The sequence below is a fragment of the Anguilla rostrata genome, chromosome 10 (assembly GCF_018555375.3).
Source record: "Anguilla rostrata isolate EN2019 chromosome 10, ASM1855537v3, whole genome shotgun sequence".
NCBI lineage: Eukaryota > Metazoa > Chordata > Actinopteri > Anguilliformes > Anguillidae > Anguilla > Anguilla rostrata.
In genome coordinates, this window is record NC_057942.1 from 23,485,570 (window position 1) to 23,504,867 (window position 19,298).

The following is a 19,298-nucleotide window of genomic DNA, read 5'->3' on the forward strand; positions in this document are numbered from 1 at the left end:
AAAGTATACAACATACCATATGAATGCAGTGAAATCATTTTCATTTGAAAAAAGAGAGCATTTAATGAACAAAACTGAAATTTCCTCATTTTTTAAGTATACACCCCCTTGAGTCAATACTTGGTAGAAGCACCTTTGGCAGCAACTATAGCTACCAGTCTTTTTGGGTAGCTCTGCATAAGGTTGGCACACCTTGATTTGGAGATCTTCCCCCACTCCTCTTTGCAGAACTGTTCGAGCTGGGAGAGGTTTGTTGGTCTTCGCTGATGGACTGCAACCTTCAAGTCATTCCACAGATTTTCAATTGGGTTTAAGTCAGGGCTTTGACTTGGCCACTCCAGAACATCCACCTTGTTCTTTGCAAACCACTCCATGGTAGCTTTGGCCTTGTGCTTTGGGTCATTGTCCTGCTGGAACATGAATTTCCGACCAATTTTCAGTCTTTTTGCAGACCTCTTTAGGTTCTCCAAAATCTCCCTGTATTTAGCTCCATCCATCCTCCCTTCAGTCTTGACAAGTTGCCCAGTCCCTTTCGATGAGAAACATCCCCACAACATTATGCTGCCACCACCATGCTTCACAGTCGGGATGGTGCTGTTTCGTTGATGGGCAGTGTTTGGTTTTCGCCAAACATAACGTTTAGCATTTATGCCAAAAAGTTCTATTTTGATTTCATCTGACCACAAAACTGTCTGCCAGTTTGTTGCAGGATCCTCAAGGTGTTTTTTTGCAAACTTAAAACGGGCCTCCAGATGGACCTTTTTGAGAAATGGCTTTTTTCTTGCCACCCTTCCATACAGGCCAAATGTGTGCAATATCTTTGATATTGTTGTATGATCCACATGTTGCCCTCTGTTGATCATAAAACCCTGTAGATCTTTCAAGGTTGCCAGTGGATTCCGGGTAGCCTCTCTGACTAATTGTCTTCTCTCCCGGTCGTCTAGTTTAGATGGACGCCCTGATTTTGGTAGACTGTAGGTGGTGCCATGCACTTTCCATTTCTTAATGATGGTCTTAACAGTGCCCATTGCATCTTCAAAGCCTTGGAAATCTTTTTATATCCCTCACCTGATGTGTACCTTTCCACAACTTTGTCACGGACTTGTTTTGGGAGATCTTTGGAGCCCATGCTGCTGCCTTTGTGTGAGACTGCAGTTCCAAACAGAGGGACCATGGTAAACAGCTGTTTTTATTCACGTCATCAAATTAATTGCTGTGATTCCACACAGGTGTAGGACAATGAGTTATTGTGTGATCTTGAAGGCAATTGGTTGTTCCTGAGATAGTTTAAGGGATGTTTCAGTAAAGGAGTGTATACTTATCAAACCAAGTTATTACAATTGTTTATTTTTATTTAATGTTAGAATATTTTTATAATTCATGTTTCACTTTGAAATGGCTAAGTATTGTGTGTAGATTAGTAGAAAAAATACATAGATTTATTGCATTTTAATTCCAGGCTATAGGTCAACAAAATCTGAAAATTGTTGAAGGGGGTGTATTCATTTTCTACCTACTGTATATGCAATCCTTAATTTTCCCCATAGGGACATTTCCCTAGCACCATGTAACATTCACATTTACACACAGACATTTATATCAAGAAATATTGAATCATTCACACTACAGAAAGGGTACAGGTACAGGTCTCTGACCTGGAAATGGGCCCGTTTTAAGAAGAGCTTTGTCCCCTCTGCTATCAAGGCACTGAACAAACTGCCTCACTGAATATCAGGTGTGTTATATGTATATACTGTATGTATCTATGTATTTATTACTGTATGTATCTATGTATTTATTATATGTGTGTATACTGTATGTATCTATGTATTTATGTGAGGCCTGCAAAGCAAAGCTGTGAAAACAAATTTCCCCTGAGGGACAATAAAGTATTGTATCAAATGGGATTGTATGAATCTCATTTATGGCAACAGCCACTGACAATGTGTTCTGTGAGTTCAAGTAATAATGTTATTTATTATGTGACTTGTATGACCCTCACTCCATTGTCTTTAACCCCAGGTGTGCCTAACTTATTCATGGTGGAGACGATAGACTCAGTTAAGCTGGCAGACAAGGTCAATGGCTCCTGGCAAAAGCTGCGGGCAGCCAACTCCCAGAGATTAAAGATCATGGTGCAGATCAACACCAGTGGAGAGGAAAGTGAGTATGAAATGCTCTTTATCTTGTGCTTTGTAACACAATGTCAGATATTGACAAAATGGATGTTAAAGAACATGACATTTTGTTCATTTATTTTGAATATTCTAAATGTTAATTAATATTTTTGAAAGTTTTCATTGTGAAATTCATTTTGAATTTGTTGCGTGTGAATTTCATTATTTTTAAAATGTCATTAATTTGTTTGAAATTGAAATCCAGCATATAATCATTCATTTCAAGTTAACCCACATTCAGTAATGTAATATTCAAGTACTTGGAAGCATTCAGCCCTTTTTCATATGTTTCAAATTGGTAAAAATTACATTTCAAAATGTGAAAGAACATCTTCGCTAAGTGATATTTAGGAAACTAAAAGAACATGCATACACTCGATCTTGCTTCTAGTCAATTACAAGGCAGAACAGGCTGTCATCTTATCAGCTATTTACTGACCAGTTACAGCAATAGAGCTCAATAATAATATGGAATGGACATAATCAGACATAATTGATTAAGTTGCAGAAACCAGCATGGGATCCAGTTCACTGCACTCTGTTAATTTTCAATTTACTGTAATGGAGAAATTCCTGCATTTTTTTACAGAGTTAATGAAATCAAACTTTACAATTCACATATTTTCAAGCTAGTTTTATCCTTGATACATGTAAGAATAGGGTCCAATACACACTGGCCAGGGCCATCAGGGTATTCTCAGCTAGCCCAACCAAAATTAAGAAATGTATTTTTATGATTAAATCTGATTTTGCCAAGTATATGGCAGAATTACAACTGTTTTAGCTTGGTTGCATGTATGGGAGGGTGGGAGTGGAGGATTTTTGTGTGTGTTGTTGAAGGCCCTGACTCCAAGGTCTGCTACTACCAATTCATGAGTATTGTACTCAACAACTCAATAATGAAGTTGTTTAGTAGCTGTTGAGCGCCATGAGATTCAACAAAAGCAACCAATTAGCAGTTCAAGTCATTACAATAACCGCTGAACATCTGTGTGGATCTAGCTAGCTAGGACCTGTCAGTCACATAGACCACCAATGTTGGTCAGCTGGCAGCAGAGAGATTTATTTGTGGACTGGAGGGTGGGGGCTCGGGCTCCTTTTGCCAGTAAGTTTAATCAAGGTGCAGCTTTGTTTTAGTTGTGCTCTTTTTATTTGTCTGAAGATAGAGCCTGAAAGCTTTGGTCAGTGATAACAGCAACCACTGATTTTGCAAAAGTTAAATGCATAAAATCATCCATGGAAATGTTGCACATAATTTCAATATGCCACTGTCCTGCTCACTAGATTTATTTAACAGTGCTTTGTTTAAGCTGCTGGGTAGCTCATTGAGTTAAGCCACTATGCTGTGGTGCAAGGATAAGCCCGGATCGAATCCACACCGTGGATGTACCGACTGTGGCCAGAAGTTCCATAGGGCAATGCGATACCTACCCAGGGTATCGGAGGGTTCAGTCGGTTAGGTGTCCGCATTTCATTTCTATCTAGAGACCATGACCACATGTCAAGGCCACATACAGTATGAAAGGTCTTCCTCCAGCTCCTCTCTCTGTGAGTTTAGCTGTAGTTTGCCGTGTGTAAAGAAGCAGCACTAAACCACATGTTGCAGAGAACTGAAGTTGTCTGTACTCTCCAGAATCAGCAGTGGGGTTTGCGTGGACTATAGCAAGTGAAGCACCTGGAAATAGAGCTTTCTGCCCATTGACTTCAATGTAGAAAGCCAAGCTGCTTTGATAACTAAAGCAAACCTCAACAGTTAATTTTTTGTGATCATACTGTAGTAGTTTTTTGAAACAATGATTGTTTTGGTCCAGAGGTTTTGGGAAAATATACATGTAAATACCTCTTAATATTAGAAATCCCATAGAACCCTGTCTCCAGTCTTTTCTCTCAGAATGCTGTGGTTTCAAAAGTGATTTGCCTGAGGCAGCAGCCTCTGTGAAATGGATTTCTTTCAGTAATTAATGGATTCAATTTTATCATTAAATTCAGATGATGAGTTGTTTGTGAAATAAGCAATTATATAACGTATGCTTGATCCTTTGTGTATTTACTAGTTAGCTGGCTAAGAACATAGATGGGAATTGTAAGCACATTGCTTCAAGTTGTGTTATTAGCTAGCTTACAATCTTGCTTTGTGCAGTGCATGGTCATATCATATCATAAACCCTACCCAGAACTTCAAAGAGCATTGGCACACTGCCTGCTGGCTGCAGAGTGATCACATTAAGTTTTATCTAGAGTAAATTTTGTAAGAACACCTATATTATGATCATATGTTAATAAGTGACTGATCCATCTCATAATAATAAAGTAGGCCTATATCAGTTGTATTAGTCTACCAGCAGGTAACTAACTCCATTTGTCTTGCTACTGTACAGTAACAAAACAGTGTTGATCACTTGACAAATATTCTTCAAGAAAATGTGGGCTGATGCAGTAACTAGGCATACTGTATATTGGTAATAATACATGCCCCCGAAAGATGTAAATAAATGGCACATTTACCATGTTGGTGCAATCAGTTAGCGACCATGACGCCAGTGTCCTCAGATTGCTCAGCTCAGACATTCTGTTCTCCTGCAACCAAATTAGTAGACTATTCAGGACAACTGTGCGGAAGGTGGTGTTTCTAAGCACCACCGTTGTCGCACTGGTCGTCCTTTACCAAGAACCCCCTCCCTGCAACTACACCCCCCACACATGACGCACTTGACAATATTGTCTATCTGGGAATACATAAAAACATTCTTTCACCACTAAAAATGCATATTCTGTCATAGCAACAAGATAAAGCCAACAATAGCTGAAGATATTCCAGTGCAGCTATGAAAAAACATTGCTCACTGAACATTGAAATAAAGAAATAAAGAGACAATTATAGTATAATTATATTATGGCATTCTACTATCAATAGCTGTGACTAAATATGGAATAAATATAAAATCTTACCTTTGGTTTTACATGTAAAGATGTCCCATTCAGGATTCAGTGATCATTTATTGTCTTCAACAATCCATTTGTGAAATATATGTTCGTTTGTGATGCCTTGGGTACCTACCAAAATAGCTGTGCGTAATACCACACGTTGTTTACGGTGTTATCGCCCTTTTTAGTACAACCTGACTTGATTAACAATTAATTTATCCAGTAGGTGACCGTATAAGCTTTCTAACAATGTATAATATGTCTAATTTTACTTTTGGAATAGCGTTTTATAGCCCAGCGTACCCAAAAGTTTTTAATCATTATCGCCGCATTACGCATTCACTCTGAGGCAACAGTAAAAAACACTGCACCCGGCGAAACGTTATTGATAAGTTTTGTAATTTCTTGGAAAATATTATTATTCTTGAGAACTTCTGAGCATGGCTATGGAATATTTTGCTGATAGACTTAGCTGATGTTTTTCTGGACCAAGTCAAGAGGAGAGCGACAGCATTGATTCTCTGTCTCTGTCTATCTACTGAACACAGATAAGATTTCTTTGTTGATATGTAAGTGTTACTGCTCAAAATATTTCATTATATGTTATTTTTGAAACTGAGTGTCTTTAAATTGGTTAGTGGTATTTTATAATGAGGATATTTCACACTGTAACATTCATTGATAGCTTAGTCGGTAGTTCAATAGGGTTTGTATTTAATGCACCGGATGTAATGTGAGCTGGAACATTGCCAAAACGTGGTGGATGGTTGAATATTGTTTTAATGTCGTCCCATCCCCATAAAAGAAAACATTACATACTGTAGAGTACAGAAAAACAAACGGGAGTTTATGGTTACACATTTAGGTACTGTACCACATTGTGTGATGTTTTTGCATTATTTTTAAATCTGATATAAATGTCTTCATATTTAAATGCATTATAATAGACAAAAAGCATTTTATTCATTTTTGGAGAGATTTTAGGTATGTTTCTGGACCCCTAGCTACTTTAGACCACTGTACTGACGGAAAGCTCGTAATTCCCACTTGAAAATGATACAACAGTGAGTTTCTTCATTCAAATGGTTGATTTGTAGTGAAATACACGATTATGGTGTTATTTACAGCAATGCATAATTTAGACATTTTGGATAGATTTTGAGACACTGGGTACACTGCTTACTTTTTGCTTCATAGATCTTTAGTAGTTCTGCATATCCATACCCTTAGATTTTACGCACTTATGGTCAAGAAGTTTTTTCAGATCATGTATAGTTTAACCTGTTTTATATACAGAATCTCTCAGTATTTCATTGCAAACTAAAAAAGAAAATTCATTTTAGATTTTTTTGCGTAGACAGTTGCATTTATGGCACTTTATTTCTTCCAAAATTATGAATATAAACTAATCCAGTATTAGTATTGTAAATGGTACAAATGTCCTGCTTCATTTAAGCCATTTTTCAAGTCTCTGTGATGCTCACATCTGGAGTTAAAGAGCTTTAAATAAGGTACCCCCTGAATGGGAAAGTATTGGGCAGATTGGGCTTTTGCGCGAAGGGGTTAAGGATATACAATTGTAATTATGAATTAAAAGTTTCCATTAGCTTGTAAATAAAGATATTTTTTTGAGCAAAATGCACCAGCTGGTATGATACTGATCTGGCTCCTCACGTTGAAGCAAAATTTAAACAGCATTTCAGTGCATGCACTGGAACTCAGAAGTGATTTCTTGCTCTTTGCTTTTGTGCACCAGATTTATACCTACCTATGATTCCGGACAGGCTTGTAGGCAGGTTACACTAGCTGGCTAACAGACACAGCAACGTCTGGCCTCACGCATGATCTGGGTGGCCACCAAACAAAAACAATAGGACAGCCCCAAGGGGTTAAATAGCATCATGCTCAGAACACAAGAAGCAAAGGCGAGTCCATTTAAAAGATTTATACATATCAATGTCAACTCTGATTAAAAATATTATTTATTTTAATGCATTATGCATCATTAAGCAATGTTTTTCATGAACCTCTTCGCACAAATCCCCTTAGTGGCCTGAACGCCAGCATCCTGATATTGCTCAGCTCAAGACATTCAGTGCTCCTGCAACCAAACTTTGTGTAAATACACAACAATCTGTGTTCTAACTGTATTAGTAGATAATACACAATAACTATGCTAAATACTGAGTTTCTGAGTGCCACTATTGTCGCATATTTCTTCCATTTAACTATCATCCCTGCCCGGTGCCATCTGCTACTAGCATGATACTTTGGACAAGAGCATCTATCTGGAATTCATAAAAATGCTCCACCAAAAATTTGTATTCTGTCATAGCAACAAGATACAGTAGCTTGAAGGTATGCCAATACAACAGAGAAAAATGCTGCTCACAGAATAGTGAGGGGAAAAAATCAAATGTAATTATACAATGTCATTCTACTATCAATATCTGCAACTAAATACTGAATAAATATACAATCTTACCATCGGTTTTACACGTAGAGATGTCTCTTTCAAGATTCGGTGGTCGTTTATTTATTTTGATGAAGGGAAACTGGGTAAACACATTTTTTAAATTATTATTTATGTGGGGAATAACACCTCTACGAATTGTAGATCAGTAAGGACAAAATAATTTAAACATATAATTTAAACATTTTATATTCCTCACAAAGTATAATCAGTCTCATAATGAATCAGTCTCATAACATTAATTAAATCACGATTATGAGTTTCAATATAAAATATTAAAACAATAACCAATGATATAACTTGCGTAAGTTTTTTGAGGTGGTAGGCTGAAGCATTTATCCAAATAATAATCATACCCATGGTTTAATAAAATAGATTTATTAAACAAACAACAGTCAAACAAAAATCATTAAAGGCTAAATAGAAAATGAAATAAAAGCAGAACTAGACTGTTGTGTGTCTAGTCATATGTGTGTTCACCAGCACACGTGGGGCAGGGAACAAAAGCTCCTCTGTTGGAGTGAACTTATGAATCAGTTTTTAGCTTGTGCTGCTGAAAGCTGGTCTGGAGTTCAGGGGAACAGCGTGGATAAAAGGCTACTGAAGTTAGCTACGTCTAGCTAATTTCAGCGTACCTTTGAATTCTAAATGTACGAGGCCATATCGAATGAGTATGTTAGTGCATGAGAGCTCACATGCTCAAATCTCGGTTAAAAGGACGGCAGACTGTAAGCTAATGTTATTAAGAGTATACATGTTAGCTATGCGGGCTAGGCGGCTGTAGCTAATTAACACGAGATGCGATATAATCTACACACCAATACAAACAATCAATGACACACTTTTTTATAAGCAAAGAACAAACAGAATTTTTTAAAGCTAGTTGGTACCTGGATGTTTGTCAGTCTTACTGCTTGACTGCAGATGGTTCTGTATGGTGCAGGCTTGTCCAAGGAAACTCTTGACTTAGGCACCTGCTGTATATCGGTTGCATTGTAAAAAGGCCGGTCCTCGTCTTGGTTTTCTTTGTCCTGGAGGTGGAAGTTACTTTTGTTTTCCATGGCAGGAAAGTACATGGACTACACGCGTTCAACTCGTTGCTATGTTGCAGAACGATAACAAGCGTAAATTTGGTAAATGAATTGATCCCTGGATGGATCAGTTTCCTTAGCTTACCTGCAGTACAGCTAAAATATTTCCTTTTAGTTATAAACAGCAGTCGTGGCCATAACCCGAGAGTGCCAGTGGATCGCTCAGCGTGTTTCTTTACAGGCAGGCCTTAGCTTTCTTTAGGCCTGTGTCCTTAGAGAGTGCCTTGTGCACCTCTCTTCAGTTCAGCAGCAAAAAGCAGAAGGGGCAAGGAGAGACAAAAAGGCACATTTTACAGGCAGCAACAGGAAGTACCCAGTCCATGTGATCAGTGTCTGTGATCCTGTGATCGTGACGTCATTGCACCAAAATGCGCCCAGTCCTTACCTTTATTTAATTAAAAAAATTATCAAACACCCATATATCCATGTGAAGAAGTAACAGACCCCTTAGTTACTCAATCAACGAATTCAACTGAAGCTGAAATGTAATTGGGCAGCAAGACAATAATCCTAACAAAAACAAGTCCACATCTGAAAGGTTAACCTGGTGTGAAAAACTTACAGAGATAGTGTAAGCAGGATAATTCATTTACATGTTTTGTTATGATTGTGTCTTTGTTTGGTGACTTGGGGTTTTTCTTTCATCCTTGTGTATAAAGGAAAAAGTGGAATGGTTTGAGGGGATTCATCAATACGACCTCATGCGCACCATTTGCATATATCCATTCCACTACACACATTTTGCACCTTTGTATATTGCCATCATTGAACTTACTGGACTATAAATTGCGTTCACTTTAACCTGCCATTTCTCGTTTATTCTTACTGCTGCACACCTAGCAGTTTTAAGGTCCTAGCATACAAATAGAACTGAGGATATCAGGATATCTGCACCTCATAGTCCCTCGCCTGTGCAGTAGTGCCATAGCAAGATACACAATTGCTATGGCTACACAAATTGGGATGGCACATATGCCATCCAGCCATGTTATGCCATGTTATGAAAGAAAGAAGAAAAACATGTTTTCAACATACAAAAATGCCAAGTTACTCACACGTACAAATCACTTAGTCATTAAGACTTGCAAAATCTAGGCCTGCCGTTAAAAGTACTGACATCAGCTTCCTTCACTCGCTGGCAAAAAGCAGGCCTGGCTCGATTTAAAGATCCTTACATAGATGACATTTTTCCTGACTTCAACACTCTTTACAATAAATTTAAACTTCAACGGTCCAATCTGTTTTGTTACTTCCAGATTCGTCACTATCACAAATCACAGCCCATGCTTTCCTAATTTACCGCCAAGAAAAGGATTAGATATGATTTTACAATCCCCTACATATTGTAAAGGACTTATTTCTTATATCTATGAATCCATCATGTCATTTAACAATATAGCTCTTTCTATATGAATGCAGTCCATTTAGCATTTAGCTCTTTACAAAATCCAGGCAGGCTGGGAGGAAGTTTAAGTTTATATCAGGTTTCAAGACTGAATAATTGAATTTAATAAGAAGCAATCAATTAGATTAATGAATTGGAATCATACATTCTTTATTGAATGCAGGCGCACTACTTCTAAATTGCAAAACAGAAGATATACAAAACATTAAAAAATGAATCTAGAAATACCATAAAAGAGAAAGAGAGAGAGACGGATAAGCCAGACCTTGCCAAAGTATCACCCACTTCCAATATAAGTGTCACAGGATTAAAGGAAACCAGCTACAAGCACACACAACCAAGGAACCACCACCAAAATAAAAAAAGTAAAACTCTTCTTCTTCAAGGCTCCGAAACCAAACGCAACACAACGACCTTTTTCCTGTGGGTATCTTAACCTCTTAAGGCACAAGCCAAATTTTGCCAATCCTTGCCCATTTAGGGGGTACCCTATTTAAAGCTTTATAACTCCAGACGTGAACACCACAGAGACTTGAAAAATGGCTTAAATGAAGCAAGACATTTGTACAATTTACAATACTAACACAGATTAGTTTATATTCATAATTTTGGAAGAAATAAAGTGCCACAAATGCAATTGTTTTGACAAAAAATCCAAAATAAATTTGCACTTTTTAAGTTCGCAATGAAATACTGCGAGATTGAATATATGCAGGAGGTTAAACTATATATGTGCTAGGTCAAAAACTTCTTGACCACAAGTTCATAAAATCTAAGGGTGGATATGTAGAACTACTATAGATGTATGAAGCAAAAACTAAGCAGTGTACCCAGCATCTCCAAATCTATCCAAAATGTCTAAATTATGCATTGCTGTAAATCATAACATATCCATGTATTTCACTTCAACTGTTTTGACTCAAGAAAATCACTGTTGCATAATTTTCAAATGGGAATTACAAGCTTTCAGTCAGTACAGTGGTCTAAAATAGCTAGGTGTCCAGAAACATATCCAAAATCTCTCCAAAATTGAATAAAATGTTTTTTGTCCATTATAAAGCATATAAATGAGCCCCTTATGAGGGTTTAAGATGAAACATTGCTATCAGATTAAAAAAATAATGCAAAAACATTGTCACACAATGCGGTACAGTACCTAAATGTGTAATAATTAACTCGTGTGTATTTCTATACTCTGTACTCTCGTATGTTTTATTGTATGGGGATGAGACAACATGAAAACAATTTTCACCCGTCCACCACGTTTTGGCAATGTTCCAGCTCTGACGTCATCACTGTTGCATGCTTCGCGAAAACTATTACACTTCCGTCTAACGCTTACATTACAGTGTGAAATATTTACATTATATAACACCACTAACCTATTTAAAAATACTCAATTTCAAAAAGAACGTATATAACCGAAATATTTTGAACGATAATACTTACATAGCAATGGTGAAATTTCCTCTATGTTCAGTAGATAGAGACAGAGAGACAGTATCAATTATATTGTTCTATTCGCTTCTGTTTTGTTCCAGAAAACGATGTCAGCTAGGTCTATCAGCAAACATATGGCTTAGCTATGTTCAGAAGTCCTCAATAATAATAGTATTTTCCAAGAAATTATGAAATATCCTTGAACATGTTTCGTTAGGTGCATCGTATTTGTCTGCTAACAGAGTGTGATTGCGTAAGTGAATGCTATGCTAAGAATATTTTCTGTTACGCTGACCTATAAAACGCTATTCCGAAAGCAGAATTAGACATGTTATACATCGTTAGAAAGCTTATACTCTCGCCTACCGAATAAATGAATTCTAAATCTAGTCAGACTGTACTAAAAAGGGCGACGACGCCGTAAACAACAGGTGTGGTGTTACGCACAGCTATTTTGGAAGATACCCAGGCGTCACAGATGCGCCTATATTTCCCAAACGGATTGTCCAAGACAATATATGACCACGCAGTCTCAAAAGGGACATCTCTACACGTAAAACCAACAGTAAGGTTTTATATTTATTCAATATTTAGTCCCAGATATTGACTGTAGAATGACATGGTATCATTTTTAAAAACTTTTTCTCGTTTATTTCGTTATTCAGTGAGCAGCGTTTTCACTGCTGTATAGGCATATCTTAGGGCTATTGTCGGGTTTATCTTGTTGCTATGACGGAATACGATTTTTTAGTGGTGAAAGAATATTTTTATGAATGCCAAGATAGACAATATTGTCCATTATGTCAAGGGTGGGGGGTGTTTTTTAGATGAGACTGCAGGGAGGGGGTGTGTGTTAAATGAACGACGGGAGCGACAATGGTGGGGCTGCGAAACTCCGTTTTCGGCATAGTTGTCATGTATCGTCTACTAATGAAACTGAAACAACGCGTTTCTGTTTTCATCTCACACTTTGGTTGCAGTAGCACCGAATGTTTGAGTTTAGTAATTTAGGCACGCGGGCGTGCCCACCACTAGGGGCTGTGCGCTAAGAGGTTAAATACCTTACCCAGCATGGCTTGAGGATGTTTGCCGTGATTGGGAGATGCTGAGTTAAGGTGTAGGAGAGAAGAGGGGGTCAGACTAATTTATGACAAGGACTGGCCTACCTAAAGATTGCATTCATACTTAAAGTAATGGGAAATGTTAGGCATGTAAGCATGCAGGGTCTCCGACCCCCGATACAGGCCCAGTCCGTGGCATAGGTGGTATAGGCGAATGCTAGGGGCGCCGTCCATTCATCGGGGCGCCCCAAATGAGGGAAGAAAAAAATTCTACTTTTTTAAAACTTTTACTATTTTTTACTAATACTATTTTAATACTATTATTTTGAAATATTACAAAAAAAGGGCCCACAACAACTTAACTGCATAGCCTATTAAATAGGCCCTATTTTCTTGGTTGCCCGCAGCATCAGCATTTTCCTGGCTCAAAATGAGGCGGAGGTGGCGTAGGGGCACATTAAGCAGGGTGTCTGGTTTGTCGAGAGCTGGAGGCGGCACGAAATTTGACGGAGGCGGCCGCCTCGTAATTCTCTATGCAGGAAAACCCTGCCGTAGCCATGAGTTAAATACGGAACGCCTATTCTACTGTCCAAATAAGGGACGATTCCGTATTTTGCGAGATGGTTGGCATCCCTAAATGAAGTCAGTAACTGGAACCGTGATTCAACGTTGCCATCTATTGCGAAATTGGACATTGAAAAGGGGAGGGGACATAACAACAACTCAGAATCGAAAGAATAATGTTGCTGTTTTAACTGCTTTAGAATGCTGGATTTTGTAGCGCATTGATTTTAGAACTGTTAAAAGGCCAAGGTGTCCCTTTACTGAGAAAGAATGCCCACCCTTGGACCAATCAGAATTGAGTATTCAGCCAAGCTGTTGTATAAGTCTAGTTAGCCAACGTTAGCCCTGCTTGTAAGAGTCAATTAAAATGCTTTTCTTTTTCCATCCCCTTTTGTAATTAATAGTTGTAAGCCTTTGCATTTTCATTATTGATTAGTCTTATATGTTTATATTTGGAATTGGCTGCGATGCAAGGGGCACCAGCTAAAATCTTGCCTAGGGCACCAAATTGGTCAGGGCCGGCTCTGCCCCGATATGTGTGTCATCTGGTTTGTCTCTTCTCAGGAGATGAGGAGGGGAGACCCGTGGATTGTCTGCCTAGATCAGTGGATTTTTAATTGCCCCAATCACATTTGCTTTGATGTTTGTGACAGGGAGGCCAGGCCACATTCTTATTCAATGTTTCCCTCTCTAATGCCAAAATCTAAACACTAGATAGCCTACAAGTACTGAAATAATAATTAGGCCAAGTTACAATACACAATATTGTCTATCTTAGCTAACACAAAATTAAACATGCTGTATTCTAAAGCAATGCTGCTACCCAATGTTTCCTACATTTTTAAAAAAACATGGCCCTGTGTTATTTCATCTTAACATCTGAACGCATTGTGGTCATTCAAACTTTTAAGTATCACATAAAAAAAATAAGGCCACATAGAAGAAGACATCATTTAAATGAATGTTTTAAGCAGCTGATGAACACTTACGCACCACAAAATATATGTATGCTTGTCAAGTTAATTTCACAAAATGTTCAACCTCTTCTCAACATTTGCAACATTTGCGATTGTAAAATACGGACATGTATACATCCATACATACACAGAATACTTCATTATCCCTATGACATTCATTATCCCTATGACAGGGGCGACATAGCTCAGGAGGTAAGACCGATTGTCTGGCAGTCGGAGGGTTGCCGGTTCAAAACCCGCCCTGGGCATGTCGAAGTGTCCTTGAGCAAGACACCTAACCCCTAACCCCTGCTCTGGCGAATGAGAGGCATCAATTGTAAAGCGCTTTGGATAAAAGCGCTATATAAATGCAGTCCATTTACCATTTACAACATTTTCCTAGCAGCATATACAAAAGGCCAGGGGGTATTTTTATAAGTATGTATTTTATAATACATATTTATAAAAACTTGAAATATTTAGGCTTATGAAATAAATATTGAATCTTATAAACCTATCCACACATATGTTACACATATATACTATGGGCTTGATATTCAAATGAAGTTTCACCAAGTACAATAGCATACAGTTGTAGCTTTTGGTCCACCGGAGAGGCGAATTGGCTGGTGGATAGAGCACACGCACCTGGATTGCATTGGCTAATCAGCCCAGGTGCTTAAAGATGTGCTTCTCTCCACAGTTTGGGGCCGAGACCGGGAGCTCACACCGAGAGCACGTTTATGATTTTCATCTTGATTTATTTCTGGAGATTTGTTCAAGCTTAAAAAGAAAGACGGTAACCCTCAGCTGGGATGTTGGAGGAGCTGGTGCCAGCTGAAAAGTGCACCATCTACGAGCGGTGCACGGGAAAGCAGTCGCATCGTTTTACTTTCTTTTGTCTTTGTTATTTTAGCTTGTTTTTTTAGTTTATTGTTTTTGCCCAGAACCCATGAGGGGGAATGGTGAAGATGGCAGTTTATTTGATTTCATGTTTGTGTGGTTGTGCTCTCTCTCTCTCTCCATGCGGCAACCAACGGCACTGGCACTGCCCCGGCACTGCCGCATCTCCCTCACATGGGTGTCACGCTGACAACTTTCTTTTGCAATGTTAAACCATAAAATATCTTCTTTTTGAACAGAATTTTCTAAACAAAACTATTTTATTCATCCATTTTATTTAAGATGTGCTTCCTATACACCCAGAGCACTGCATGCAGGAAGTGCTTAAACATATTGTGTAGTCCTTAAAAAATTGCAAAACAGCTGAAATTACTCAGCAAAATTATTCCCACTATAAATGATTGCCATTTCACACTTTGATATGACACATATGTTTTGAATGACCACATTTTCTTTGCATGAATCAACACAGGGCCAAGTTACTTCAAAAAAATGTTGGAAACATTGGGTAGCAGCATTGCTTTTGGAATACAGCATGTTTAATTTGTGTTCGCTTAGATAGGCAAAATAGTTTATTGTAACTAAAAGTACTGTAAATTTGATAGCAGTACTTCCAATGGCAGACCTAGCTTTTGCAAGTCTTAATGACTTGTAGTGCTTTGTATGTCTGAGTAACTTAAAGTAACAATCTCGAAGATCTCTGTTTTGTTGTCACTGGCGGCATCTATGGCGATAAGCGGTAATTGCAGGTGTGTTTTTGGACCTCACTTCCCAACTTCCAAACAGTGTTGCCTGTGTGACATCAGTCAGTTGCCACCTGGGCCACGGTAACTATAACACGTATTATTTACTGAATAAAAAATGGTTGTTATAAAAGTAACGTTATGTATACTCATTCATTTTCTAACATTAGGCTAACTTAAACTGTCTTTACACTGCCGAGCCGGGTTAAAATGCTGTAGCAGACCTGGGGTAGAATTAGTGATGATCAGTTTCCATGGACGTTTCTTTATCCACCTTTTGCCCGGTATGAACATCTTTACACTGCAGAGAAGAATCGCTGTGGCTCGTGCAATTATGTATCTCGTGCACAATAAACATTGTCTTTCTCATGAATGATTGTTGTGTGATATCTTTGAAAAAACTGCCTTGCAAAATGTTACCCCTGGTGTTTCTGGTTTTGCTGGCTAAACTGGTCAAGAATAAAGCTGAGCTGGGTGTTAAATTAGCAATCAGAACAAGAAGAATAAAGCAAAAACAAATGAGATTTAATCAAAAAAGGGCATCAAGGCTGAAGGAAATTATGAGGAAGCGTGATAAAATAATAACAATGCTAATCCATACTGCCATATCTTTTTATTTAGTTTTCTCCGGCTTGACATTGTTACATAGAAATCAGACCCGGCTCTGCTCCACCTAGGCTATACCCCAGGTTTAATGCTCTGCGTAAAGACGGCTTTATTCCGATCATTATAATATACTGATGAACTTGATGGCAATGTAAATAACGGTAACGTCAAGGCTAGTTCAGATCAATGATTCGCAACGAGACAAAACGGCTTTAGAATGTTGCAGAGACAATCGCAGCGGTGTGACCTGGTTAGTTGCAGAGCATCTGAAGCCATTGCCTGGGGTCTCAAAACACCCACCTTATCAAATCGCCAAGTGCAGTTTTAGAACGTTTACAATCAGACATCTTGGAATTTTACAAGTTGCATCCAGTCTCGTTGCGAATCATTGATCTGAACTGGCCTTTAGTTAGCTACATTGTAACGTTGCAACAAGGTAGCATTGCATTTGAGAGACAGTTTGCATGTTCAGTACCAGTCGGTAGCATTAGCTAGCGTTTTTTCTAATTGTTAGCTGACATTAGATTGTTAATTACATTAGCTAGCTAGCTAATGCAACGTTACCTGATATGAGAGATGGCTACTGTGCGCCATGTTGTCTAAACTAATGTTGCCTTTCTTGACATGGTCCGGTAGCTTGCGTTAGCTGTGCAAATAGCTATGTAATTTAGTAACATTACATTGTCATCAAATGTAATACGAAATCTACATCAACAAATAATGACCTCTCATGTTACACAAAAACCTTTTAGGGTTCCATAACCACCCCCCACCCCCCTCCACCCCCTCTCTGTTATTGTAACGCTAGCAGACGCCGGAAAAAAACAGTAGGCTGCTCACACACAAGTGAGTTCAAGAGCGAGCCTGTTGCGTTAGCTCCGCCTAACCTCTCTGGCGGACCAACCACTGATGGGTGATGGAAAACGCTTCTCTAACTGTGCGCTGCTTGTAATTTTTCCCGGGAATGTCCCCACAGACCCCCAGTTCATAGTCATAAATTAATATAATAATAACAATATAAATTAATATAATAATAGGCTCAATCACCATTGTGTTACCTAATTCGGCAATAGATAGTGACTTAACAGACATTTATTTAAATGAAAATCTTCAAGATTATTACTTTAACATTTTTGTATGTTGAGAACGTGTTTTTCTTCAGATAGCCTACCTAAGTACTGTACACAAAAGCATACTTTTTAAAGTATACAATTAGTTAATTGCTAAGGAATAAGTTACTAATTACTGTAATGCTTGTAAACACCTCACAGCTAGACCAATGAGGGTTTGTAGCTGGAGGGGAAGGCACCGCGTGTTTTCCTTTGGCTGGTGTGAGTCAAAACGGAGATGTTAGTTATTTTTCCTCTGTTCGTAAGAACAGGGCACAATTATACTTCAGAATGCACTGGTTCCGTTGCCACGGGTTAGATATGAAGGCGCTGCTTCATATCCCGCTTAAAGCTGGCCTGAAACGGATCAGTAGCACTCTGGTTACTCTCCGTTCGTAAACGGGGCTATGCTGTCATCAGAGATATATCCGATCTGTCGCCGGACTGTCAATATCCTAATGGGAGCATCAGAAAATTCACAAATGCGCGGAACAACACAACAGATATATCCATGACCACAGCAAGAAAGCGTAACAGTTACTATGTTTTACTCTCGTATTAAATCTGACTCCATTTTATATGAAAATTTAAAATTTGGCTTTAACTATACGTGGAACTTGGGAGTGGTTACACTCGACTCTATCTTGTGCCATTATTCCTCAATATATGCTCCCGGGTTTAGCATTATTGTTAAATCTCAGTTCGGTGAAGAATCCAGAGGGTAGGAGGCTAACCACCATAATACATGCCTTCCATGCCTGGCTTACATGGATAGTGCATAGACAGTTATGAGCCCAGGGCGGTGAAGAATCTATCGGGCTCCTTAAGGCGAATTTGGGGAGAACCAGCGTACTACGCCCATGGGTCCTCTTATGCCAAACAACACCAGAACCGATCCCACCAATCCCTTAACAGGCAGATCGTGGTCACCTATCTAACTTGAAGACCCCACTACAGACGTTTACTGTACTAAACCCCTGATCAGTAGGTCCTAGTCAGAATTGCCCCCCTGAGTATTTAAACGGAATTTCGGCTGAAAAGAAGATAAAATGGAGTAGAGTCATGAAGACCACGCAAGTTAAAATCAGAAGAATTTATTTAACAGGCAGGTAGGTGGTTATCTTTAAATTCAAATCAATTATAAGGGTTAAAAAACATAACTACAGAGGAAAAGAGTTCTTACCAGCCTGTTTAGCTACACACAGAACATCGAGTATGCGCAGTGCGGGAAGTCGATTGCGATCTTCCTCGACAGGATTGTCTCCCTTCCTTTTAGGCCAAATCCCGCGTTTGATCTAGGCGTCATTACCATAAATTAACCTGGCCGAATCATAAATCTCAAATTTCGGCCCCCACCATTTGGGGCTGCTGTTAAAACAATCAGTGGGGAAATCGAGAAAAGGAGATGATTACCAGAGAGGACATTCCATTGTGTTAGTTTTTTCCTGAGTTGCTGAAACTATGTTTTTTCAAATTATATTTGGTATGAAACATATTTCATTCAATGGCTTAAATTATTGAGAACATGTACATACCAAACATGCCAAGTGGATGTAATATTATGGTGCAGTTGTCATGAAAATACCCTTTGTTTAACCATTGTACATGCAATCCATGTTATTATTACATAAGGCATAATACAATAATACAATGAAAACATGTGCATGGTTTGTAAGGTTTTCCGGGATTTGTAAATAAGATATACAGATGGTTTATAGATGGTTTATAGTCCAGATCCAGAAAAGAAATACAAAGTGTAATATCCGAGGGGCCCAAATGAGGGCACTGTGGTACTGTCCCGTGCAGTGGCCCCCACCAGGTGCCGGTCGTTTCACCCTTTACGAC

General features: G+C 38.6%; 1 protein-coding gene across 5 annotated transcripts in view; it reads left to right on the forward strand.

Moving 5' to 3' along the window:
- Positions 1 to 19,298, forward strand: part of plpbp (pyridoxal phosphate binding protein) — a 181,811-nt gene that overhangs the window by 90,568 nt on the left and 71,945 nt on the right. For 4 of the 5 annotated variants that reach the window (XR_010323757.1, XM_064296262.1, XM_064296263.1 and 1 more), the window contains one exon: positions 2,023 to 2,163. The exons of the other annotated variant lie outside the window; for it this stretch is intronic. Coding sequence is in view for 3 of the 4 variants with exons in the window: in XM_064296262.1 (XP_064152332.1) it covers positions 2,023 to 2,163 (141 nt within the window). In the remaining variant the exon portion in view is untranslated. The remainder of the gene's footprint in view (positions 1 to 2,022; positions 2,164 to 19,298) is intronic. 5 annotated transcript variants of the gene reach the window in all.